Source organism: Bubalus kerabau, chromosome 7 (assembly GCF_029407905.1).
Source record: "Bubalus kerabau isolate K-KA32 ecotype Philippines breed swamp buffalo chromosome 7, PCC_UOA_SB_1v2, whole genome shotgun sequence".
NCBI classification, from domain to species: Eukaryota; Metazoa; Chordata; class Mammalia; order Artiodactyla; family Bovidae; genus Bubalus; species Bubalus kerabau.
This window is the reverse complement of record NC_073630.1, coordinates 118624913-118641475: the sequence shown is the minus strand read 5'-3', so window position 1 is coordinate 118641475 and position 16563 is coordinate 118624913. Positions and strand designations below refer to the sequence as shown.

Sequence of the window (16563 nt, the reverse complement as noted above, 5' to 3'; positions counted from 1 at the left end):
GCCGCCCGGGTCAGTGGAGGTGGCGTCAGCCCATTTCCTGGATGAGCAGACTGAGGCTCAGAGGGGTCAGCCTCCTGCCCGCAATCAGTTCACAGGTGGGGACCCAGGCCCGGGGACATGAACCAGCCGCCCGGGTCAGTCAGGGGAAGGGCAGAGCCAGGTTTTGACCTGGGCAGCCTGGCCACTCAGCCCCTCCATGCGATGACCAGAGCATCTGTCTGCTCAGGCCTGAGACCAGCTCCTGCCTCCCCCCGGTTCCATGCGGTTCCCTGAGCAGTGGCCGCACCCGAGCCCTGCGGGGCCTGCTGGGTGCAGGACTCGCCTCGGGTCTGAGGAAGAGCCCCAGGCAGTCCAGGGCCTCCCCCCGCACACTCCGGGGTCACAGCCTGAGGTGTCTGTGCTGGAGGACCACGCTGCCCGTGTCTGGGATGGCGCCCACCTCGGCCTCACCCCACCCCCACCCCGGGACGTCCGCCTCCAGGGAAGGCTGGACCCAGTGTTGCTGCCTCCCGCTGTGGTGAGCAACTAGCTGGTTCAGGGGCTGGTGTCTGGAAGGACGCTGCCCCCCCAACAAGCCACCTGCAAGGCCAAGGACGGGCCATTCACACGTTGGGCTGCCGTTTCCTTAAAGACACATTTCAGGGTCTGGGGCCCTTGGAAAAGGCAGTGAGGGGTCAGCGTGTTGCAGGGGGATGGGCTTGGCTCTAAAATGCCAGAGACCCGGGGGGAAGCCCTGAGCCTGGGGCAGCGGCCTGGGCCTCTGTTTCCACATCCAGAAAATGGGGACATGGGAGCCTGCCTTCCCAACCTGTGGGAGGGCCTCAGAGTGTGGTGCACGCCCTGTCGGTCAGCACTGAGGGGCGGGCGGCTGGGCCTGGCCGTCTCCTCTGGGAGGCGGCACCAGACTGGGGCGATGGGAGAAGCTCAGAAGGGCAGAAAGGGCAGCCTGTGCGGTGACAGGCACAGAGCGGGTTCCAAGGACCATGCTGAGCTCGCTCCAGGCCTCCAGAGGTCGGGAGCGGGACGCCGGGAGACAGGGGTTCCCACTGGTCAAGCTCCACAGCCAGTGGGCAGGGGCCAAGTCCCATGCTGGGGCCAGGAGTCAGCGTGGGAGCGATTCTGCCCACTCCCGGCCCCCTGCCTGGGGTGGGGTGGGGGGCGGGCTGCCTCGTCCCCTGTGCCTTGCGGGGGCTTGATGACGCTGGCAGCCCCCACCGCTTGAGGAAACCTCTGTGAAGTCAAGTCAAGTGAGGCCCTGGGGTTGTGGCCGAGGTCTTGGTGATGGTCCCCTCGGGCAGCGTGGCACGCAAGGAGCTGGCTCCCTCCGACCCCAACAGGATGGAAGTGGGGGGGGGTCTGACCCTGTGTGTCCTGTCTGGGTCCCTGCCGGCCCCCTCCACACACAGCGGCCGTGAGGTTAAGACAGAGCTGCAGTGTCGAAGTCGATTTGGGAAGAGACCCCAGGATTCCACGGGAGACAGGGGTTTGCAGGGTGGTATCAGCTCAGACAGCCCCTGTGGCCCTGCAGCAGCCCCTGCAGCTGGGTCAAGTGCGAGCTGCTTTCTGTCTCCTTAGGCCACGAGATCCGGGTCAGGGACGGGCGCCCTCCCCGGGCAGCAGCGGCCAGGCAGTCTGAGCAGGGTCCCCGGGATGCCACAGCCGCTCTGGTCTCTACTGCCCCCGCTCCCCGCAGTGCTAGGATCGAGTCTGGTCTGGGCCCAGCAGATGGTGGGGTAGCGGCCAGGAGGGGCTCCACGCACCTCAGGAAGAGCTCTATGTGGACCACAGCCGGCGCGATCTTCTCCACCACGTCGGCAATGAAGTTGAACTTGTACCGCGGGCTGGTCAGCTGGTGGAGACCTGCGCTGGCAGGAAGAACCAGGTGCATTAGTGAGGCCCAGACCTCCAGGCACAGGGCTTGCTTGTCCCAAGGCTGGCGGACGCCGGGCTTCCCCCACCTTATATCGCCAGGGCGGCCGGGAGGCTCAGAGAGGCCAGGACACTCACCCTGGGCCACACAGCACTCACACAAAGTTCGGGCTGGATCTATCTGGGCCAGCTGCCAAGGGCCCTTGCCCTTTCTGTCCTAGACAGCAGTGTGCTGGCGTGAGGAAACCAGCCCCACCCCAGCTTGAAGCTCTGGCCTGTCCCTGCAGGCCCTGGGCCCGTGCGGTGGCTGGACAAGGTCACGGCCAAACCCCCGGCCGTGGGGCGGCCCCCTCCTGGGCCACGTCGGGCTGCTGCCATCTGAGTTGCCAGGGCCCCTCCGTGTGTGTCGAGCTTGGCCTGGCCCCAGGACGGCTTGCCAGGCAGCTCGCGATCTTCCCTGGAGCCTTCACCGGCTCAGATTTCTGCCGCCGTCAGCAGCCGCCTGCCGGGACCACAGGCCTGAGGCGTGGGGGTGGCACAAGACCCACTCCCCCTTTGGTCTCCCTGTGGGTGTATGTGCTGGGGTCTCCCAGGTCCCCTACTAGACAGCAGGATTATCTGGAGCCCGTGCTGCTCAGCACTGCTTGTAAGAGGCTCCCAGGGCCTGAAAGGAGCGCCGGGCTGGGCTCCAGCTGTGTGGCTTTAGGTAAATCGCTTAGTCTCTGGGCCTCTCCACCCCTGCCTGCCTCAGAGACCTGTGGGAACAGGCCGTGACTTGCAAACCTTAAGGCTCCCTGAAGGTGCTGAGCAACGAGGGCTCAGCCCATAAAGCCCAGCTCTGCAGCTGAGGGTCTCTGGGAAGTGACCGGCACCAGGATCTAGAGAAAATCTGGTTTTTCCCAACTGTCCAAAGGGACGGGAAGGAGTGCAGGCCCACAGTTGGGGCCTCGGAAGCCTCTGTGGACAAGTGAGGTCCCCACTCACAGCCGGACTCATCTCCCCTGCTGTCCAGGGGGCGGCCAGGGCAGGGGTCATTGGTTCCGTCCCAAAGGCAGAAAAACGGAAACTCCGTTGGAGGAGAGCCAGGCTCTGGATGGGGCCACAGGTCTCCCTGTCCTTAGGGACCCCGTCCCCGCCGGACCCCCAACTCAAGGCCCTGACTGTGTTTAAAGCCTGACTGGGACTCGGGGCCCAGAAGAGAGCTTGCCTTGGGCTCTGTGGTCAGGGGAGGCGAGGAGGGCCCACCCCACTGATCCTGTGGTGTCTGCCTCTCAATCAGCCCGTGGTCACTGACTGTTCAGGGCCCAGCCTCCCGCGGTCAGCCTGAATCAAAGGCCGCCTGTCCAGGGTGGCCAGAGCCTAGCTAGGATGTGCCCCACTCTCGGCTCCTTGATGATCAAACTGTGGGCACCAGGGGCCTGCCCCCTGCAGAGGCAGAGCCCGGTGGAGGGGTGGTGTCTCAGGTTCAGAGGTCATGGTCACGGACCTGGGGCCCACCCCAGGCCAGGGCTCTGCGGCCCCCAGCACACGCAGGTGCCCAGCACGCTTATTTCCGTATGGATTGCTAATGGTCCCTGAAATTCTGGAGGAGAAGCTACTGGCCAGCTAGCCCGTGGGGGCTAAGCCTAGGTCTGCGGCCCCGTCCAAGGGCGCTGGGAACCTGCATTCATGTCTGCCTTCAAGGCGGAGGGGCCACTTCAGGTTCTGCGGTCTCACAAGGTTCTCCCCTACCAGGCAGTCCCCATGTCCCTAAGGTTCCTGGACGACCCAGGCAGGGGAGGGCTTGGCACTAGGCATGGATATTCTTTAGCCTAGGCTTGTGCCCACCTCTGCTCTGCACTGGAGTGGGCAATGCCAGGTGTCGCCCTCCCGGTGGGCCGCCTGCCCCCTGCTCCATCACCCGCTGTCTGTGCCTCCTCCCACCCGCACCTCTCCCGAGCCCTCCCCACCTCGATGCTCCGGCCTGTCCCAGGCGCAGCTCAAGCCCTGCCTCCTCCAGGCAGCCCCCCGGCAGTTTTCTCCCAGATCCTCCTTGGGGCTCCCGGCATAAGGCCCGGTCCACCGCGCTCACTCTCACAGGGGTGCCGAGCACCTTCTGGGCGCACGGCCTGTGCTGGGAACGGGCCAGTGACTGGCCAGTCCAGCACCGTGCGACCAGGGATGGGACCGAGGCAGGCCCGGGGCACGCTGAGGAGTCCAGTGCCTGGAAGGGCGCACTGGGTGGGGGGAGCAGAGGTGCAAAGACAAAGCTTGAGGGCAGCTACCGGTGGGTCTGGCCGACTGCAAACTTGGCCCAGTGTGAACAAAGCAGGGAAGGGGTGAGAACATCGAGCCAGAAGAGGCTGTGCCACCATGTGACCCCGTCCCCGGCCTCAGGGACCCCGTCCCCGACCTCAAGGACTCTATCCTGACCTCAGGGACCCCGTCCCCGACCTCAGGGACTCTGACTCCATCCCCCATCTTTGGGATTCCAGAGCTTTAGGCACGTCTGCTCCCCACCGGCTGACCCTGCCCAGGTCCAGCTGTCTGGCAGAGAACGCCCCGAGCTGCCCAAGCCGCTGAGGCGCTGACCCGGCCGCCCAAAGATCCGGACCTCACATGGACTGTCCCCCCCAGATGCTCTTCTTTCCAATGCAGCCTTTCCTGCTGCTGCTGCTAAGTCATTTCAGTCGTGTGCGACTCTGTGCGACCCCACAGACGGCAGCCCACCAGGCTCCCCCATCCCTGGGATTCTCCAGGCAAGAACACTGGAGTGGGTTGCCATTTCCTTCTCCAATGCATGAAAGTGAAAAGTGAAAGTGAAGTTGCTCAGTCGTATCCGACTCTTAACGACCCCATGGACTGCAGCCTACCAGGCTCCTCCATCCATGGGATTTTCCAGGCAAGAGTACTGGAGTGGGGTGCCATTGCCTTCTCCGGCAGCCTTTCCAGAGATGAGTTAAAATCGGCCACACTCAATTTCATGTAATGATTTGAAAACAAAAACCCCCTGTAAAACACTCACAGGTTACAGGCTGGCAGGAAAACACATCACAAGATCTCATGGTGGCATCCAGGGCAGAGGCAGAGCGATGGGGACTTTGTTTTGGTTTGTGGATTTTTCTGAAGGTTCTCCCCCAGGCAAGTTAGACACAGATAAAACAGACGGGAGAGAGAGAGGCCTGGTCGGGGCGGGGTGTGTGTGTGTGTGTGTGCGCGCGCGCATGTGTACATGTGTGTGCACGTGCGCACGTGTGTGCGTGTGCACGTGTGTGCGCGTGTGTGTGCATGTTTGTGTGTGCGCACGTGTGTGTGTGTGTGAGCTGGGCTGGAGGGTGTGAGAGCGAGAGACTGCACTGTTCCCAGCACCCCCGCGGGCAGGCTGCAGGGCCCTGGAGGCTGCAGGAACCCCAGGGAGAAGGCGGGCAGGGCTCACCTCCCACCCGTGCACCAGCTCCTTTGGGACACAGCAGCCCTGTCGGGATGCCCCACAGCCCAGCTGTCACCAGCAGAGGCGACCCCCAAGGCGGCCCTTGAGAGGGGGAGGGTGGGAAGGATGGAGGGCAGGGATGCTCTGCCAGACCCCAACTGACCCAGCAGCACACAGCAGGTCGGCAAACACCACCACAAAGGTTGTTCAGCCTCCTAAGCAGGTCTCGCCGTGGGAGCTGTGTGCCAGGAACAGGCTGGAGGTAAAGACGGTTGAGGGTGGACACAGGCCTGGTGCCTACAGAACCTCTGCCCTCCCTGACCCTGGGACCCTGCAGAGCTCCTGGGTCAGCCGGCTGGTTCACAGCACCACCCCCAACCAGGTCCTGTCCCTTTAAGCGGGCGAGGTGGGTGGTGGGGATGGGGTGGGAGGCGGGGCAGGGCGGGCTTCCTGGGCTGCCTCCCCACACACGGATGAATCATCCCATGAATCAGTGGGAAACGAGAGACGCGGTTCCCACCGCTGCGTTCAACATGAAAACCTCGGGCCCCACGGCTGGGAGGCGGACTCTGTTTATTTGGGGGGTTTTTGACAACCCCCACCCCAGCCTCACCCTGTCCTGGAGCCAAAGTTCTGAAGTCAACAGTCAGTCTTGACCAGATTCAGCTGTTAGCATCGTGTGTGTGTTTTCAAAAATGAGCTGGAGTCTGCAGGCCTTGGAAGTCCTGGTCAGGAAGAACTTGACAACACAGCAAAGCAGTCAAGGCCAGGTGTCCAGTGGCACCTCCCGGGGACGGGAAAGAGCCAAGTGTGCCCGGGGCTCACCTCCTGCGTCTCTGTGGGGCAGGGCTTCCGGGAGGGCTGACAGTGGCGGACCCTGGAAGAGGATCTACTGTGTGCTGACTCGATGCTCACGATGGCCAGGGGAATGGGTGGGGAAGTCCCAGCCCAGGAAGGCAGACAGACTGGCCCAGACACCCCTCCCAGGGCCACTGGTCACACAGGTTGGGCACTGCACACCCAGGGGCCGTTGTTAACAGAGATCCCCGTGTGAAGGCTGCCCTTGGAGTTGTGCAGTGCGCAACCTGCCCAACTGTACACCTTACCTGTCCAGCACACAGCGGGCAGAGCCAGGACTGAGACTCGGTTTTTTTCCCTCTAACTCAGAGGTCACTGCCCATTCTTCTATTGCCTCCTGCAATCAGAAGACTCCCCTGCTACCCCCGTCATCACCCAGCAGTCAGCTAGGAACTGAGGATGGAGAGATCATCAGCAGGTGCCCACAAGGTCCCAGGCTGGGCCCATCCGTCCACAATGCGGCCAGATGGCAACCTCTCACCAGGGCTCGGGGACCGAGGTGTCCCATTTAGTCCTCAGCCTCGCTAGTGCTGTGCCCACCTCCCGGTGGCCTCAGCTGTGGTTCCCCAAGCACGCACGCTCTGAAGTATCCCCCGAACCTTTGTAGTCAGTCCTTCTCCTGCAGACCCCTAGGCCCAGGCCAACACACTGCCCCTGGGGAGCCCGCCCTGCCTGACTCAGTGGGCTCAGGGACCAAGCGCTCTCATCTGGGGCCCAAGGCCCTGTGTGACCCCTCTCCCAGACCTGTCCTCCAAGAATGTCCCCGTGGCCTGGGCGCCCCTGACCCACGGCGGTGAGCAGAGAGCCATGGGGAACAGGGGCCCTGAGAGTGGGTGCATGGTCCCAGGGGCCCCTCCTCGGCCTCTCGCCCACACCCCCAGGCCCCACCCACCACCCACAAGGGGCCGCTTTGCAGCCCCAGGGGCCGCCTTCCGGATCTAATTAGTTCCCAGGATGGCTCCCTGCCTGTGTTTTTCTTTTTCTTGAAAACATGCCTGTCCCGGAGTGAACTGTCTCCCCGCAGCCAAAGACGGTGACTTCAGATCCTGCTGCAGCTCCCGGGGTGGGGTGGTGGGGAGGGGGGACCCCTACTGTCTGCGACCCCCAGGCTCCCATCCCTGGAACACAGGGCTGAGGGCTGCAGCCAGACCTCCACTCCACAGGCCACGCCAGCCCAGGCTTCAGGCACTTAGGCTTCAGGGAATTTTCACAGCCATTCTGCAGGGCAGGGATCGTCACGATTGTACAGGCGAGGAAAAAGGCTCAGAGAGGTCAGAGCACCCAGCAAAGCTGGCAGCAAGGTCCCCCGACCCCTGACACGTCTCTTTCTCCTTGTTGGTCCTTGTCCAGGGTGGCGGGCTGTCCTGCTCCCGGAGAGCCTGGCATGGCCGGTCCTCAGCTCGGGGCCAGCCCAGCTCCTCCAGCTGTGAATCCCACTGCGGCTGCAGCCAACGCCACGGAGCAGAGGGCTCTGCCACCAGCCTGTTTGTACTTTATGAAGGGGCCCCACAGGCCAGGCAGGACTCCAGGCCGCCTGCAAGCTAAGATGGGGTCAACCCCCTGGTCTTCCTCTTACAGGAAACCCTCCCCGCCTACTGGCCCATCAGTTGACTCCTCTGGGCTCAGGGTCCTCAGCTGTGACATGGGGGCTAAATGAGGCCAGTGGAACCCCTGTGGGCAAGGCCTGGCACATGGCAGCCTTTCTGCCAACGCTGCCTTCTGGCTCCTTCCCATCCTCAGTGGCCGTGCCTCCCTCATAAACTCCATTCACGTCAGAAGCGTCCACTTGACAACGCTTAGGTTTGTTCCCACGAACGCCTGTTAACCCTTACACGGGGGTGAATTATCTCATCGACTGTCAGTGATCCAGGGAGGAGGGTCTGTTGTCCCCCCTTCACAGATGGGGAAGCTGAGGTGTGGAGAGCCTAGACTTGCAGGGCCTCACCTCGGGAAGTGGTGGAACTCGAACAGAACTGGGTCTCAGTCCTGGCTTTGCAAGAGGGCTAAAGCATAGTCGGGCAGGTTGTGCGTGGCACAACCGCAGGGGCCCCCTGCTCCCCTCTGCAGCAGACCTGGCCTTCTGTTTGGGAGGCACACACCCCACATGTCCTGGCCATGTCTGTGCTACTCTAGGACAAGGAGTCTGTGCTTTCATTCTTTCTCCAACTATTCAACACCTTTATCAAAGCTGGGAGGCCACTTCCTCAAGGTGCTGGAGGCCTGCCCGGTGTCCAGGGATGGTCAGAAGGACCAGTCTCAGGGCAGAGCTGTCTCTTCCCACCTGCTGACCTCGGGCAGGCCACTGTACCTTGCTGGGGTCTTTTCTTAGAAAGGCCATGACAAACCCAGACATGACGGGCGTTTAGCCTGCAGCACAAGGTCTCACCCTTGACCCTGGTAAAGCCTGCTGGCTTCTCTCCATTAGAGCAGCCCAGGAGGAGGTGGCTTTCAGTGCTTCTGGCGGGACTCAGCCAGTGGCCCACCGCTCCACACTTGGTTTGTATGAACCCCAGGCCTGCAAGGAGGCTTCTGTGCTTGGCCTCATTTCTCCCAGGCTTTTGGCAGCCAAGGGGCACGTGTCGGGCCAGGTGGACGCCGTCAGGGGTTTGAGCCCGGCACACCTGGGTTCCGGCTCCCCTGGTACAACGCTCGCGGCGTGACGGACTCGGGGCAGTTCACTCCCCAAGTGGCTGGGTGGTCTCCATCAGGTCCCCTTGGGATGTGGACTTGAAGACAAGCTCAGACCTGGATTTGGACAGGGTGGGGGTGGGGCTCCACGGGCCCCGCAGGTCATGGAGGGGGCCCCCACAGTCTGGAGGGGCGATGAGCCTGCGGCCCTGCCCCAAACCTCAGCCGCCCCCTCTCAGTGACGCAAACACAGTGACACAGCACCAACCCAGGGCCAGGGCCGCTCGCCAGCCAGGCTCCTGCCGTGAAAGCCCATCCCGCACTGGACACCCTCCGCGCCAGAACCCACGCCAGAACCTAAGCAGAGCTCTCCAAACCTGCTCTTTCAGGACAGGCCCGGCTGCCTGCCCGCCCTGCCCCTGCCCCGTCATGAGGTTCCAGAGCCTCTGGGGCCTGTCCCCCTCGCCTGCCAGCCGAGCAAAGACCCACTCAGGCACCAGACTCCCACGAGCTGGGCCCCGGCACCCCGCTCTGCACACCTGTTACCCATAAGCTTCAGGGGTCTCTCATTTCCTGAAGACGGGTCACCCTCACAGCTCCTCCCACCTATGCTTAGCATTTCCTGCTATCCTCCTGCACAGGCTCTGTTTGCATCGGGCATCTCCACGGCTGTTTAGATGCCACCTCCTCCAGGAAGCTCTCCCTGACTGCTCCCTCTCCCCAACCCAGAGATGTGTTCTCCCTCCCCCGAGTTCCACCCATTTGTCCTCTGTCCCTCATGGCACAGATGATCAGGGATTTCACAGGGACTTGGCTGGTGGTGGTGGTGGTGGAGGTGGACATGAAGCACAGCCCAGGATGTACTGAGCCAGTGGGCTGCATGGGAAGTCCTGCTTGGTCCCCAAAGGCAAGTGGGGGGTCCCGTGTGGAGGTGCATGGGAAGGGGACAGGCCTGGGGAAGGCAGGACCGGACGGGGTGCTGTGGGATCCCAGCGCACCTCCAGACCAGCTTTAGGGAGCGCGAGGCGGCAGGGTGAGGGTGCTGTCCAGGCTAAGCCCTGGCCGGGAAAGGATGGCGGCACAGCAGTCCAGGCCCTAAGCTCCTCTTGGCCGGACCCCTGGCTCCTCATGGGTCCTCAGGAGCTGCCAGAGGCTGCAACTCAGCCCCTGGTGCGGGCGGGGGGAGGGGAGAGGAGGGGGCCCTGGTGAGTCCTGAGTGCAGGGCCCGGGAAGCCACTAAGGGGAGAGGTGGGGGCCCGGGTGAGTCCTGAGTGCGGGGCCCGGGAAGCTGCTAAGGGGATTAAACCCCGAAAGTCAACAAAGCTCTTAAATAAACAGAGCCCAGAGTCTCCACGGGCACCTGCTCTGGGGCTGAACAATAAAAGCCGATGATTAAATGCCACATTGTGAATTGCCCTCCAGGATTCTTGCTGGGAAAATCCCAGGGACAGAGTCCGACGACGGCCGAAGCGACTGAGAATGAATGAACTGCCCAGGGGCTCGAAATTCCGACTTAACTGCATACTCGCAGGCCTCCTGGTCTGCAGCTGTGGGCAGAGGCTGCGAAAAGGGATCCCTCTGCTCCATGCATACGCAGCTCTCTGGCCTTTACTCTCCCCCTGACGGATACTCATCCCCAACATGTAGCATCTGCCTCGCACAGACATGGGAAGGGGCAAAAGCTCCCTGGGTAGGTAGTGAGCCCACCATCACTGGGGGTATGAGAGGAGGGACACCCACCACGTGGGCTGGCCTTTCATTCCAACGGCACCAACTGAGCTCAGCTGCTGGACCAGGCCTGCAGAGAACAAACAGACCAGACGTCCGCCCTGTGAGGCTCAGAGCCTGGTGAAGTTGAAAATAAGTCATTGAGTCAGAGAAGAAATGAGAGGTGGTTCAGAGGAGTCCCCACGGTGCGCCCATGAGGCTGAGGCAAGGGACTACCCAGGCAATCAGAGAGGGCAGCTCATCTAGGCTAAGGCAAGTTGAGGACTCGGTCCCACGAAGGTGAGGGAACAGGAATTTGATGCAATGGACACCACACATGCAAAGACCCTGAGGTGGAAAGGAGACCGGTGTGGCTGGAGCAAGGGAGGAGACGGTGTTGGAGGGGTGGGCAGGGCCAGACAGCACAGGGGTCTGGGGCTCAGGGTAGGTGTTGGGGAACACCCGTGATGGGCGGCACGGATTTATCACGGTCACCCTGGCCGCCGTGTGAAGAAGTGACCAAAGGGAGAATGAGGGAGGCAGAGAAGGTCTGCGGAGGCCAGCGTGGCTGGAGGGACCCTGGGGGTAACATCTCAAGGTCAAGCTGAGGACCCTCCTGCAGACAGGGAGTGAGGGATGCGGGGAAGTATGGGGTCAAAGCGTGACGAAGCCTTCTGACCTAAACTCCCCTGGGGTGGTCCTGTCGGTTGAGGGTAAGGGCCAGCTGAGACACAGGATTCCAGCTCAGGGAAGGAGGGGGCTGGAGACAGGACCCTGGGTGCATCCGAAGGCAAGTGAGGGTGGAGCCAGCAGGACTCACGTCCAGGGGGGATATGCTGGAGACAGTAGCCCCTTACCTGCCTCTACACATGGACATCACACGGTGATTTCTGACCAGGCCCTGGGAAGGCCCGGGGTAGGGGAGCGGGTAACGCCGCCAGGAATGCTCTATAGAGGTTGAGCCTATTGGCGCTGAAGACCCAGGCCTGATCCTGACCCCAGACCTCGGGGGTCCACCGCCCTGCCTGAAGAAGAGAGCCAGCCGGAGCCGGGCCAGGCCTGCCTCTGTCATTTCCCAGCCGAGTGACCTCAGCCCCATCACTTGGCCCTTCCCTGACTCCATGAGCACATCTCGGGTGCATGAGTAAGGAACAGATTCGCCAAGTGAGACAGTGCCGGTCGGAGCCCAGGACCGACTCCAGTCCCACAGGGGCTGGACTCTGCCCCTGCCGCCTCGTGGGAAGCAGGATGTCTGAGGTCCCTGTGCCCGGGCGGGCGCCGGGAGTAAGGGCAGGCCGCGCACGGACCATGCTGTGCAAGGTGCCCATCGGAGGCTGGGCCCATGTGGCCCCGCCCACCGAGGCCACCCCACCCACCGAGGCCGCCCCTCCCCGCCCTCCAATGGCCTCAGCCCCTCTGGGTGCCCCCTGCCCCGGGGGCTGTGACGACAGGGCTTGCGGTCTGCGCGCCCACCCGGTGCGGCCGGTCCCTCTGCCTTTGCCCGGCTCCCAGCTCCCTGCGTCCTCCCTATCCATCTGTCCAGAGAGCCCGGGTCACCTCCCGCCGCTCAGCACTGGAGCTCCGCCTCTGGGGAGCCTCCAGGCCTCGCCAGGTGATGGAAAGGGTGTGGGAGGCGTCAGAAGTATGATCATAATGCACAAAGTAATCGACCGTCTGGGGACCGCTCGTTAGAGGCACGTGTGTGCGTGCTGTAGCTCATTACTGTCTGCACCAATTCACCGAAACGGAGCAATCACCCCACTTGACAGATGAGGAAACTGAGGACCGGGGCCTCATGGGCAGCACTGTGTTCATAGGAGGGGCAGGGCCAGCCCCAGCTGCGGGCCTCCCACTCAGCCCCTGAGCCCTCTGCATCTGCCTGTGGCCGCCACGCTACTGTTCTCTGCTCAGCCTCCCGTGTCTCCCCCACCATCCGTTTCTCCAGGGCCCGGCCGGGCTCTGCCTCATCACAGGGGCCTTGTTACCAGCCCATGGCCAGCAGGACAAACAGGGCAGGGGCTTCGCAAGCCAGGACTCCATCAGCCAAGAAGAAAGGTTTCATGACGCCCCTGGTGGTCCAGGGGCTAAGACTCTGTGCATCCGTTGTGGGGGGCCCGGGGTTCAACCCCTGGTCAGGGAACTAGGTCCCATTTGCTACAACTAAGAGTTCATCAACCACACTAAAGATCCCCTGGGCCTCAACTAAGACACAGGGCAGCCAAGTAAATGAACATTTAAAAAAAGAATACAACATTTAATAGTTATTAGAGAAAATAAAGGCTTCAAAATGCCTAGACCACCTCCAACCCACTCCAGCCGCTGGCGCCCTGGAGCCTGACTCTAAGAGCATCCACTACTTGGGAAGTTGGCTTTGGGGAGCCCACCCTGAGCCCTCTGCCTGTCTGACCCACCAGCATGGCCTGAGATGGGCCCGCTGGCTCTGAGCCCCAAGGCAGAGGGCGCAGTGGGCACGCAGTAAATGATAACGTTCACCCCCGTGACATTGAGTGGCCCCACGTCCCCAGTCTCCCAGGTACAATCCAAGCACAAGCCTGACCACATCACCCTCACTTCTCTTAAAACCCTTCAAAGGCTGTCCCATATAATCATGGCTAATCCCACATAATGCTTCCCAAACCAGGCTCCCTGGAACCCCAGCGTGCCAGGGGGAGGTCCCGTGCATTCTCCCAGGAAGGAGCTCTTTGTTGAAGTTCTCTTGGGAAACCCTGGGTTTTTATCATTTTTTTTTTACCTTGTTGCAGGCTTTCTCAGGGGCTCTGATAGACTCAAGCTGAGTGTGACTCCCCACTGCAGGGCTGGAGTTTACTTTCTAGAATGTTTGGGCCCCAGGACACTTGTTTTCAGAATCCCAGACCCGATTTGGGAAGCCCGGCCTACAGGGTGAAATCTAAGGTACAACGTTTATGGGACATGCGTGGTCCTGTCCCTGCCAAGTTGTCCAGCCTTGGGTGTCACACACATGCACACACGCATATGCGTGCACACACATGTGCATGCGCACACGTGCACACACGTGCACACACACATCCCCCTGCACACCAGCTGCTCCAGGCTGCGTGTTCTCCCCGACCTGACTCACCACACACAGTGAGGTCTCCATGAGGCGGTTCACACTGCCTTCTCCTCCCAGGAGAGCTAGCCCTTCAGCCATCCCAGGCTCCCTGGCCCCCAGGTGGCCCTGTGCCCCACGGAGGAGCCCATCCTGGGCGTCAGCATCTCCCCAGCTGCGGGCTGAAGACAACCACGGAGCCTGATTCCTTTCGGTTGCTGTGAACTCAGCGCAGGGTGCTGTGCTCAGAGCGCCTGGGAACCAACGTGGGAGCCTGCCTTCCCAAGAGATGCCCCAGACGAACATGGGCACAGCAGGGTTTTCCAGCATTTTCATTCACAGGCTCAGCCTGTGTGGCAAGAAGCCACCTGGAGCCAACCCCAGGTTAGCGGGGTCTACTCTAAGGTTGGGCTTCTCCAGTGGCTCAACGGTAAAGAGCTGGTCTGCCAAGGCAAGAGATGAGAGATGTGGCTTCCATCCCTGGGTGGGGAAGACCCCCTGGAGAAGGGCATGGCAACCCACTCCAGAATTCTTGCCTGGAGAATCCCATGGACAGAGGAGCCTGGCGGGCTACAGTCCATGGGGTCACAAAGACACGACTGAATGACTTATACACGCATGCACGCATGCTCTAAGCTTTGATGGGACTGAGAGATTTCTTACCCCACGGCCTGTCCACACGGAGCCCCCACACACAGTCCAGAGACCCCACACGCTGGCTCACCATTCCTAAACGACCTTCCAGAAAGGCATTTTAAATGCGGTACAAAAAAAAAAAAAAAAAAAACCCACTACTTGTGGCTCAACCGCTGTCTTTTGAATATCCAGAATCGAAGGCCAGGAAAGAGTGCTTTGCATCCAACACCCAGGCAGGGCTGGGATATGGGGACCAGGGGAGACGAGACACAAAGTGGGTACATTTTAATGAGGCTGGAGAAATGCTGGGCGGACCAGGCTCCTTGGGGTGGTCAGAGAGCCCCTGGTCTCACCACCGGTGGGCTACTTCTGCGACCTTGGGGACAGCACTTTACCTCTCCCCGTCTCGGTTCCCCGACCTGAAGACCAAGAGCCTGGTTAGAGATCTCTAAAAGAAATCATCACTTGTTCCCTGGGGAGCGCTCAGCCCTGGCTCTGAGCCTCGTTTCCGAGGAGATGCTTCTTCATCCCTCCCACCCCCGCCAGCGATGCTGGCGCTCCCTCCCCGGCCGAGCGCTTACCCGATGGGCAGGCGCCCTTCTGCAGCTGGCGCACGGGCGTCCCGGAGAGCTGCAGCGCGCGGCGGCTGGCCGCCTGCAGCGCGCACACGTTGGCGTACGTGTGCCCGTCGGTGCCACACACAGCGTGCGCCCAGCGGCAGCGACACAGCCCGCGCACACACTCCAAGCTCTCCCCGCACAGCGAGTCGACGGGGCGGCCGCACGGCTCGCCCTCGGTGGCGGCGCACACCAGGCAGCAGTTGCAGAGATCCGGCACGTAGCCGCCGGGGCAGCGGGGGCTCGGGCACCGCGACACGTCGCAGCGCACGGGGCACGACGCGGCCGAGGGCTCCCGGGCCAGCGCCAGGGCGGCCAGCGCGGCCAGGAGCAGCGCCCGCGCCTGCATGGCGGACCGGCCGGCGGCGGGCGGCAGCGCGGGAGACCGGCCTGCGGAGGGGGCGCGCACCGAGGCCGCGGCTCCGGCTCCGGGCGCCGACGGAGGGAACGCGGCCACCTGCGCCGGCGGCTCGGGCTCAGGCAGGCGGGCGCCGGGACCGCAGGGACATGCCCGGGGCGCGGGGAACGCGGCGGCGGGGGACTGGAGAGGCGCCCCGTGCCGGCCGGGCCGACGGTCTGCGGGGCGGCGGGCCCCGCCGCGTTTTAAGGCGCCGGCCGCCCGCCCTCGCAGAAAGGGGGCGGCCCGGCCCCTCCGCCAGCCCCGCCCCAGCCCAACCGCCGCCCCCCTCCACCCCCGAGCCCGGCCTTCCGGGGCCTGGACCCACCCGCGGCCAAAAGCTGGGCCTGCCTGGTCTGGGAAACCGGGTGATGGTTATGCAGCAGGCCCCCACCCCGGGGCGTCAGGGGCCTTGCAGGGGAGGAGCCACCCCGCGTGCAGGCCGCGAGCACCACCCCGGGGAATCTCTGACCCGGCCCGGTTCGTGTCCCAGTTCCAGTGACCTCAGCTACTCCCCCGGGTCCCCCCTTCATAGAATGGGCAAGGCCAGACCGTTAATCCCGGCCCCTCCTCCCCAGCCCGTCTCCTCTCCCTGCCCTGAGGCCCTGCGCCCCCACCCCCACCCCGGGCCTCCTGGGCCTGGGTGCCTTCAGGACACACAGGCCTGGCCCCCGACCCACGGGTGGTCGAGGTGGACATCGCCCCTCCTGGGGAGACGCTGGGGACAGACCTCCAGGAAGCGCCTCCGCCCCACCATCCCCGGCCCTTAGAGCTCGAAGGAGTTGCTTCCCCCGGCTCTGCACAAGGTCTGTCTGGTTCCGCCCAGCTCTCGGTGCCCTGGGACCCTGGCGGGGTCACCTGACAGCCCTGTGCCTCAGTTTCCTCCCTGGGAAAGGGGAAGGCGTAGGGCTGTGCTGTATAGGGTATAGGGGGCATCCCCTGTGTTGGGGGGTGGCACGTAGTTAGCCCACAGGGGGCATCCCCCTGATTATTCCACACACGTTCTCGAAAAAGACGCTCCAGGCCCGGGGCCCTACACCGAGGGCCCAGAGCATGGTGACCAGGCTGCCTGCAGCGTGACGAGGGCTGTAGCCGGGTGTGGTCCAAGGAGACAGAGGACAGAACCCTCTTTGGAGGTGAGCTTCAAGAGGCTGTAGGGTCTGGATGTCGTAGTGGGCCTGGGGGCTGCTGGCGTCAAGTGGGAAGCTAGTTCCCACCTGGGTGAAGGCTCGGAAGCAAAGCCAGGTCAGAGGGGTGACCTGTCAGGCAGAGAAAGCCTTCGGGTGCAGACCCTGGAGCTGGGGGTCCGCACCTTCTCTGCAAGGCCCTGCAGCCGCCTGCTGAGGTCTGGAGAGCCCTGCTCAGAATGATG

At 62.9% G+C, this 16563-nt stretch overlaps 1 protein-coding gene across 1 annotated transcript in view; it reads right to left on the bottom strand.

Annotated features, from left to right (window-relative positions):
* HTRA3 (HtrA serine peptidase 3) overlaps positions 1–15357 on the bottom strand; it is a 29790-nt gene extending 14433 nt beyond the window's left edge. The window contains exons 1-2 of the mRNA XM_055589219.1: positions 14759–15357; positions 1761–1860 (exon numbers count right to left, since the gene is read on the bottom strand). Coding sequence (XP_055445194.1) covers positions 1761–1860; positions 14759–15143 — 485 coding nt within the window. The 5' untranslated portion in view covers positions 15144–15357. The remainder of the gene's footprint in view (positions 1–1760; positions 1861–14758) is intronic.
* Between the last annotated feature and the right edge of the window lie 1206 nt (positions 15358–16563).